Source organism: Orycteropus afer, unplaced genomic scaffold (assembly GCF_000298275.1).
Source record: "Orycteropus afer afer isolate SDZICR_OR568_19922 unplaced genomic scaffold, OryAfe1.0 scaffold00647, whole genome shotgun sequence".
Classification (NCBI taxonomy): domain Eukaryota; kingdom Metazoa; phylum Chordata; class Mammalia; order Tubulidentata; family Orycteropodidae; genus Orycteropus; species Orycteropus afer.
In genome coordinates, this window is record NW_006922234.1 from 974,524 (window position 1) to 983,617 (window position 9,094).

At 44.4% G+C, this 9,094-nt stretch overlaps 1 protein-coding gene across 1 annotated transcript in view; it reads left to right on the forward strand.

Moving 5' to 3' along the window:
- The window catches only part of F8 (coagulation factor VIII), a 105,188-nt gene that overhangs the window by 11,445 nt on the left and 84,649 nt on the right, over positions 1–9,094 (forward strand). Inside the window, exons 3-4 of the mRNA XM_042783081.1 lie at positions 1,903–2,025; positions 7,705–7,917. Of these exons, the coding sequence (XP_042639015.1) occupies positions 1,903–2,025; positions 7,705–7,917 (336 nt within the window). The remainder of the gene's footprint in view (positions 1–1,902; positions 2,026–7,704; positions 7,918–9,094) is intronic.

Sequence of the window (9,094 nt, forward strand, 5' to 3'; positions counted from 1 at the left end):
TATAATGTCCTTCCTTGTCTCTTATGGTTGTTTTTGTCTTAAAGTCTGTTTTATCAGAAATTAGTATTGCTACTCTTGCCCTTTTTTGTTTGCCATTTGCTTGGTATATCTTTTTCCAACCTTTGATTTTCAGTCTATTTTTGTCCTTGTATCTAAGGTGAGTCTCTTGTAGACAGCATATTGATGGGTCATGTTTTCTTATCCAGTCTGCAATTCTCTGTCTCCTGAATGGTACATTTAATCCATTTACATTCAGTGTAATTATCAACCAGTATGAATTTATTACTGTCAGTTTATTATGTGTTTTTTGTGGTGTTGCTGATTTGTTTGTTCCATATAATTTTCTGTGCTGAACTCATTTAGATTATGATTTTTTTTATCATTTCCTTCATTGCTGTTGTTTTAGTATTTGATAAATGTTTTTGCCTTTCCTCTTTTTTAATTTAATGAGGTTTATTAATTTTCTTTGAGGTTAACTTGTGATTTATTATTTCCTTCTCAACTTTAAAACAGTTTGTTCTATCTCACAATTGCCTTGACTTCCTCCCCATTTAGAAGTTCTGTAACCATACTATTTATTCCCTCTTTTTGTTTTGTAGTTGTCCTCATTTACCAATTGATGTCTCTGGTCCCCTGTATCTGTTTACTTCTTGTGAAGTCCAAATTGATCCAAATTTCTGTGGCCTAACAGGTCCTCCGTAGTACATTCTTTCAGCCACATGTTACTCCACTATGCCCGGCTTGTTCTGGCCTCAGGACTTTTCCATTTGTTTAATCTGCTTCAAATGATCTCCCACTAGATCTTTGCAAGTTTTGCTCATTTTTCATTCATCATATCTTTGTTCAAATGCCACCTCCTTAGAGACCTTTCTTGACCACTATATTTAAAACATCCCCTACCTCCTGCCTTCTCATTTTCTAGCACACCCTTATATTGTGTAGCATTTATAAACAATTTGAAATTTTCTGTTTACTTGCTTAATGTCTCTAAAATGTGATCTACATAATCTGTCTTCAACTCAACACAACTCAACTCACTGCCATCAAGTCAGATCTGACTCATAGCAACCCCTCCTTGGATTTCCAAGGTGGTATCTCTATGGAGCTAGATCGCCCAACCTTCCTTCTGAGGAGTGGCTAGTGGGTTTGAACTGCCAGCCTTCTGGTTAGCAGTCAAGTGCATTGGGCACTACGCCACCAGAGCTCCTCTTAGTTATCTAGCACTGTTCTAACAGAAATATCATAAATGGGTGGTTTTAACAAACGGAAATGTATTTTCTCACAGTGTAGAGGCTAGAAGTCCAAAATCAGGGAGGCAGCTGTAGAGGAAGGCTTGCTTTCTGTCAGCTCTAGAGGAAGGTTTTTGTCTCTTCTGAGCTTCTCTGCTCCTGGGTAATCTTCATGTTGCTTGGCATGTGTCTTCCCCCATGTCTGCTCCTTTTTGCTTGCTTATTTAATCTCTTTTATATCTCAAAAGAGATTGAGTCACGACACACCCTATATTAATCCTGTCCCATTAACACAACAAAGAAAACTCATTCCCAAATGGGATTCTAACCAGAGGTATAGAGGTTGGGATTTAAAAGACATAATTGTTCCCAAAAAGGGGGGCCCATTCAATCCATAGCAACCACTATCTCCCCAGTATTTAGGGCAGTTTCAACAATATAATCAGAACTCAAGTATTTGTTGAATGAATGAGTACATTGGATGAATTCCCAGAAATATTTCTTCAGAAGAACTATGAGGCTGAGCTGATGCTGGCAATAAGCATATGCTGCTTTTTATCAGTAACCAGAGGGATATGTTTCTCTACCGTGACTTGGATTCTCATTGTTGTAATAACAGATTTTCAGGAGTGCCACCCTCCAAATAAACTTTGGGTATATCTCATTCTTGCAGGTCTCCTGGGTCCTACCATCCGAGCTGAGGTTTATGACACTCTAATCATTACACTTAAGAACATGGCTACTCATCCTATCAGTCTTCATGCTGTTGGCGTATCCTACTGGAAAGCTTCTGAGGGTGAGTCTAATGTCCTCTTATTGTCTGTCATCCTGAGTAGGTAATTGTGAGATATGTGTGCTCGGCACACCTGGAATTGTATACACTCTCTTATATACAAGCATACTAAAAGATAATAATAATAGTCATAATAGTGAGTAACATGTATTGAATAGAAGCCTATATAGTTAGGGAGTGGTTGAATCAGGATTTACATCTAGGCCCATCTAACTCTAGAACTTGTGCTCTAAGCTACTGTGGTACAGTACAAGGATTTATATAAATAATTTTGAATTTTTCTCATGTAACTGGAAAGTCCACGGAGAGAAAATTGTTTCTGGAATGACTGGATCCAATGAGTCCAATGATTTCCTCAGAATCATAGTCTTTTTTTCACCATATCATCTCTTCTTTCCTTCCTTTTGGTTTTGTTGTCAGGTAGGCTTTTCCAGTACACTGGCAAAGACAGCCACTGATAGCTCAAGACATTCCCTGTTCCTCCTTTTTCTCCAGACAGTGATCCAAAGGAAGGAATAGCTCTTTCTCAATATTTCTCAGTGTTAGGTGGCAAGGAAGAGTTGGAAATGGGAAGGTGAGATCAGCCCCACCCAATCCATCTGGAATTCCCCACAAGGAAGAGAGGTTCTGTTATCAAAAGGAAAAGGAAAAGGCAAGCACACCAGGTCTCAGGAAGGGCAAAGCACTGGGCATCCTGAATTGAGACAACCATAGCTCCTCACCTCCGTAAAAAGATCTTAGATTTCCAAAGATCTCTGCTTTGGATGGATCACAGACCTCTTCAATAGAACTGAATGTGGTCTAGAAATAGATATGGGCAGCCTACAGTGTTGCAAAATTGGTTCCTATACCTCGTATAGGAGCTCTGGTAGCATAGTGCCTAAGGCACTTGCCTGCTAACCAGAAGGCTGGCGGTTCAAACCCACCAGCCACTCCTCGGAAGGAAGGTTGGGCAATCCTACTTCTTTAGTGATACTGCCTCGGAAACCCAAGGAGGGGTCGCTATGAGTCGGGGCCGACTCGATGGCAAATAACAACAACAACAACAACACCTCGTATAAGAGCTCTGGTGGTGTTGTGGTTAAGGCATTTGGCTGCTAATCAAAAAGGTCAGTGGTTCAAACCCACCAGCCACTCCTCGGAAGGAAGGTTGGGCAATCCTACTTCTTTAGTGATACTGCCTCGGAAACCCAAGGAGGGGTCGCTATGAGTCGGGGCCGACTCGATGGCAAATAACAACAACAACAACAACACCTCGTATAAGAGCTCTGGTGGTGTAGTGGATAGATGTTGGCTGCTAACCAGAAGATTGGCAGTTGAAACCTAGCTGCTCCGCTGGAAGAAGAGGAAGCCTTGGAAACCTAATGGGGGTCTCTATGAGTCGGAATCGACTTGATGCTAGTGGGTGGTGGTGGTAATAGCTAGTACAGAGCTTCATAGGAAACCGAAGGATCATGGACTGGACTCCCGCTTCTTCAGGAAGCACTGTGGCAGAGCAGAGGGGAGAGGGGCAAGAAGCAAGGGAGGAAAAGTAGCCTATCTATGCCTTCTGAGTTTGTGAATCCCAAACCCAGGGAATGCCGCGTCTGGCAAAACTGCACAGGTCCTGAAACGAGGCAACATGCTTTTCTGAAAGGAACGGGGGCCAGGCGGACGCCCTGCATATTCTGCAAGAGCGATCCCTGATGCCTTTGTTCTCCTTTATTTATATGTTTATACATGATTACATCATTAGTCTTGGAATCCAAATAATCAGCTTATTCTCTACAAAGTTAAAGTTTTACTCCTGTACGTGCTCAAGGACAATAGGTGGTCACTGAAACAATCACAAAAGCCTCCTCAGGAATAAGGAGTGTAAAACAATAAATGGTTACTAGAGCACAGTGACCCAAAATATGAAACGTCCCAACAAGATCTAAAACATGGACTACTGGAATAACATCTACTTCTAATACTTGATGTTTTGCCAAGTAGGCATTTAACCGTGAGAGAGGCCTTGCCTTCTCTTGTCGCCGTTGGACATATGCCTTGCACTCATGGCCTTTGATGATTTCTCTCTTGGCTCTCCAACAAGGGAAGGCAATGAAGGGAGGAAGATACAGAGGAAAGAAAGCACAGCCAGACTGGCCACTGATTATGGTCATCGTCTGTCTGAGCCTCTGCCTGGTATACCATTAGACAAGATGATGCACTAAGCCCAGCCTCTGGCCCAGATGATACCTTCAGCACATGGTGAAGCCATTTGTTCTCATTATTATAAATTGCAAACTTCCTTAAAATATTTTGACGGCCTGTCTGAACACTATGTCTGTCTTCTGTTTCTCAGGGTTATTAGACTATAAACATCTCAAAAAGTCTTGTTTGTTGTTGTAGTCTCCTGTTTACCGCTATGTGTTACCTAGCCTATAATGGATGTTGGATATGAAAAATAATGTGTAGCAGACACAAGTCACTTTTTCTGCCTAGAATGACACATGTTTCCCACCCTTCACTCCCCTGAGAATCACTTTTTTTTTTTTTTAATGTACTTCAAATGGAACCTGACATTTTCTTAAAGCCCAAGCCTTTCTGACCACAGTGATTGGTCTAGTATCCAGGCTAGGCCAGTCAGAGAACTTGCCTCCTCTGGGATTAAAAAACATATGAGAAAGGACGTAGTGCTCTCAGGTAATGCTGTAATTTGGGCAGAAGGCCAGATGGGTGGCAAAATCAACATAAACTACTTGTGGTCCACAGATCCTGTACAAGTCTTGAGGGTGTGCAGGCTGTATACAGGTGGTCCCAGCGTACAATGGAGTTCTGTTCTGATGACTCCTAAGTTGGTTCTAAAGTAAGTTGAATCTCTCTCTGTTTAAGTCTTCATTATTGCCTGCTGTACGGCAGTGTTTTCAACAATAAGTCCTAACAGTGAACATCTGTGTGTGAACATCTAAAAATAACATTAGCAAATTACACACTGCAACATCGTACGTAGTATATATTACTAAAAGGATCTCTGGTGGTGCAGTGGTTAAGGCGTTTGGCTGCTAACCAAAAGGTTGGTGGTTCAAACCTACCAGCCACTCTGCAGAACTGCTTATGTTTTCCTAATTGCATAGCTTCTTTATGGGCATAGAGCAAAGGTGGGGCACCCTACCTTTCTCTGCCCCTTTCACACCATCCATCTTACCCTGAACATCTAGGTATGCAATCAGAGAATGGGAAGCCGAGGCAAAATTGGGCTTGGTTGTATCTCACAGAGTCACAAATAATTGGAGTACAACATTGAGGAAATCTTCTAAAGATTGGGAGAGAAAAGGGTGGGTAACACACTCTTACCTTTCTCTTTTCCACTCAGTGGGGAAAGATAAAAGTTTTAAAATGATGGACATGGGGATATAAACATTCTAACTCCAGCTCAAGCTCAAACCCATTGAAACAGCTTCACTGGAATCCTTCCTTCCAATGACCACATTCCAAGAAAAGCATCTTATCCGATGAAGCACAACCAGCCACACAGTCTCATCCTATCTCATCCTATCTTCCCACCTCTCATTTTCTTGTTCTGCCCCTTCCACCAACTCTTCACCCTTCCTGGGATCTGCCAACCGTTGACCTTTGCATGTGCCAACAAGTGCCTGGCCACCTCTGTGTCCATTCTGTTCATTTAGCTAAACCACTACCCTGGTGAAATCTAATTCTCTAGCTATTTTTCCAGCTCCCAAGTGGCTGGCCAGAGCTGACATCAAAGGCACACAACCACACTGACTGTTCTCACTAAGTTCATGACTCCTTACCTCAAGCGGGCCCTCAGCACAGCAAAACTAACGTGCTGTTATGTTTCCCCAATCTGTTCTCTCCCCCTCTCTCCAAAGCAGTGAGTGTTTCACACAGTCTTGGCTGCTCATCAAACCTCGTATTTCCATGAACGACATGATGCAATGTCAGATGCAGACCCATCAAAAGCATCTTCTTCCCGGGGCACAGAGGCACACTGGGGTGGTAGCATGGCGTGGGCAGAGTACTTGGCCTTAAACTTGGACCGTCAGGACTTGGAGCTGGTGATGTAGGTGCGGCTTCCCCAGTGCGCAGTCACACGCAGTCTCCCGAACCTGCTGTTGCTTCTGGATGAGGCTTGTTGGCTCTATTGCCTACTGGAGGGGTGTCCCTATATCTCAAAGAGCTTGACTTTCTAGTGGGGACCACCCACCTGCACCGTGCTCGTGGCTTTTGGCTGCGGAAAGTTCCGAGTTAAAGTGTGGGCGGGGCTGCCCACCACCTGCGCGTGGGTCTCCTGTGCTGCTCTGTCGGAGACCAGGCCCCTCCCTCAGGTGCAAAGATGTTGTGGGCTAGGATGGGGTGTGGCTCAACAGCTCTCTGAATATCTGGGGCTGGACTTCAGGAATCGTTATCAATCTGGGCAGCTGCGAAGAGTCGCTGGGAAAGTGTTACAGCAGAAGCTGAGGTATTAGTCAGGGTGCCTTTAAACAGTTTCTGCTTCTGTCGCTGCAGTGCACTGTACGTACTGACGTTGCATTAGCAATGAGCACGCATAGGACCCTGATTTTTTATCTTCAGTACTGGGCCCCACTGAGAAGCATCAGGGCTCCTTGGAACCTGTTGTCATTGCGTGGATTCCAGCTCACAGTGGCCCCATGTGCGCTACAGCAAAGCTGTGCCACACGGGGCTGTTGGGGGCTGCTTTTTCACAAGTAGGTCACCAGGCACTTTCTTTCAAGGCACCTCTGGGTGGACTGGGACCTTTCAGTTAGCTGCCAAACATGGGAACTGTTGGCACCACCCAGGGACTCCAGGGTTATGCCAGATTTCCATTTTGTTGATCTTTATATCTCTAAAGGAGCTCTGGTGGTTCAGTGGTTAAAGCATGCAGCTGTCAACCAAAAGGTCAGCAGCTCAAACCCACCACCTGCTGCGCAGGAGGAAGATGAGGCAGTCCATAAAGATTGACAGCCTTGGACACCCTGTGGTGCAGTTCCACTCTGTCCTCTAGGGGCGCTGTGGGTCAGAATGGACTCCAGGCAGTGGGTGTGGTTTGGGCTTTGCTTCTGTGAAGATTGACAGCCTTGGAGACCCTGTGGGCAGTTCCACTCTGTCCTCTAGGGGCGCTGTGGGTCAGAATCGACTCCATGGCAGTGGGTGTGGTTTGGGCTTTGCTTCTGTGGAGACTGACAGCCTTGGACACCCTGTGGGGCAGTTCCACTCTGTCCTCTAGGGGCGCTGTGAGTCGGAATCAACTCCATGACATGGGTAAAGATAAGAGTTACATCCCTAACTTGTACTTGAGCTTAGTAAAGAGTAAGGACTCAGTAACTAATTTGTTGGATACATGAGTGAATATTTCTGTACTGTATTATAATTATCCCTTTATATGTCTGTGGCCCCCACCAGACTGATAACCCTCCAGGGAAGAATCCAGTTGACTTAAAAAAAAAAAAAAACTCTCTGTATCTTATCCCTCTCTGACCCTCACCAGTGCCTATCAAAGAGTCTAGGAGAAAGTACACATTGAGTTGAATTGACTGGAATTTGCTAAGATGGTGCAGAAATGGGAACAGCATGATCGGCTAGCCAAATCTGGAGATCTCAGCCAGAAGCTAGTTCTCACCACTTATGTCTAATCTGGTGTCGAAAGGAAGCTTTGTAAGTTTCCTCAAATGGCCAATTTTGCCCTTCTTGCTTTAGGAGCTGAGTATGATGACATGAGCAGCCAAAGGGAGAAGGAAGACGATGAAGTGATTCCTGGCGACAGCCACACCTACGTCTGGCAGGTCCTGAAGGAGAACGGCCCACTAGCCTCCGATCCGCCATGTCTCACCTACTCCTACCTTTCTCACGTGGACTTGGTAAAAGACCTGAACTCCGGGCTCATAGGGGCCCTGCTGGTGTGCAGAGAGGGTAAGTGTAAGGAAGGGTAAGAATAATATGAAATAAGCAGCAAAATAGAAACAGCTGGGTCTATTCTTAAAAGATAGCCCTTGTGGTTGCTCCTCTGCCCGAGGGTGCTTCTCTGTAGCATCATGCCCATGGAGAGGAGAGGAGCAGATGCCTGTCCTTTAGAGCCACAAAGCTGGGCTCAGGAATAGGCACCAGCCTCATAATCCTCGCTGTGTTTGAGTGCATCGTGCCGGCCACGTGACCGAAGTTGTTGTTGTTGTTAGGTGCCGTCAAGTCATCTCCGACTCATAGCGACCCTATGTATAGTAGAACGAAACACTGCCCTGAACAAAGTGTACGAGACCAAGTCTAAGGAGCATTCTGGCTGTCCTTCTTCCAGGACTGCTTTGTTTGTTCTTCTGGAAGTATTTTCAGTATTTTTCTCCAACACCACATCTCAAAGGCATCAATTCTTGTTCCACTTCGTTTCAAAGCATTGCTACTTCCTTCTTCAAATCTCCTGGGGCGTGCAATGGAGAAAGGACAGTCTGTGTAACAAATGGATTGGCTCTCAACCCAACAGTAGAAAGACCTCCATGCAGAACCCTTACCCCAGGGAGATGCACTCACCTACCCCAGGGAGATGCACCCGTTAGATCAGTCAGGCACGAGACACCAGATGAGCAGCATTCACGTAGAGGGAAAGGTGGGCAGCCAGCAACATATGCACAAAATCAACCTTGACCTAAACCTTACCTGTTACACAAAGGTTAACTCAAAATGGAAGGGAGATCTCAAGGTAAGTGTAAACCCACGAAACTGAAAGCTTCTATAAAGCAGAAGAGAGGAAATCTTCAAGATTTGTGGTTAGGAGAAGGATTTGGAGAAGACCAAAACCATAATCCATAAGTGAAAAAGAAAGAAGATACAAAGTGGGCGTCATGAAAATCAGTTAACTTTTGCTTTGTAAATGACGCTTTTTTTTTCTTTTTTCAAAATTTTTTCATCTCAGGTGTTTATGTGTTTATCTGTATAGCCTAGTGTTTGGTGTTAATGGCAATGCGGTATTGTGGACACATTGGTTGGTATTAGCATCTGTCGTCTATCTGTTATGTGCACAATTTGGTGTCCTCCCATTTCTAATCTTATGATGTTAATGGAATGAAAAGACACACCTGGGAGGGAATATTTGCCAATC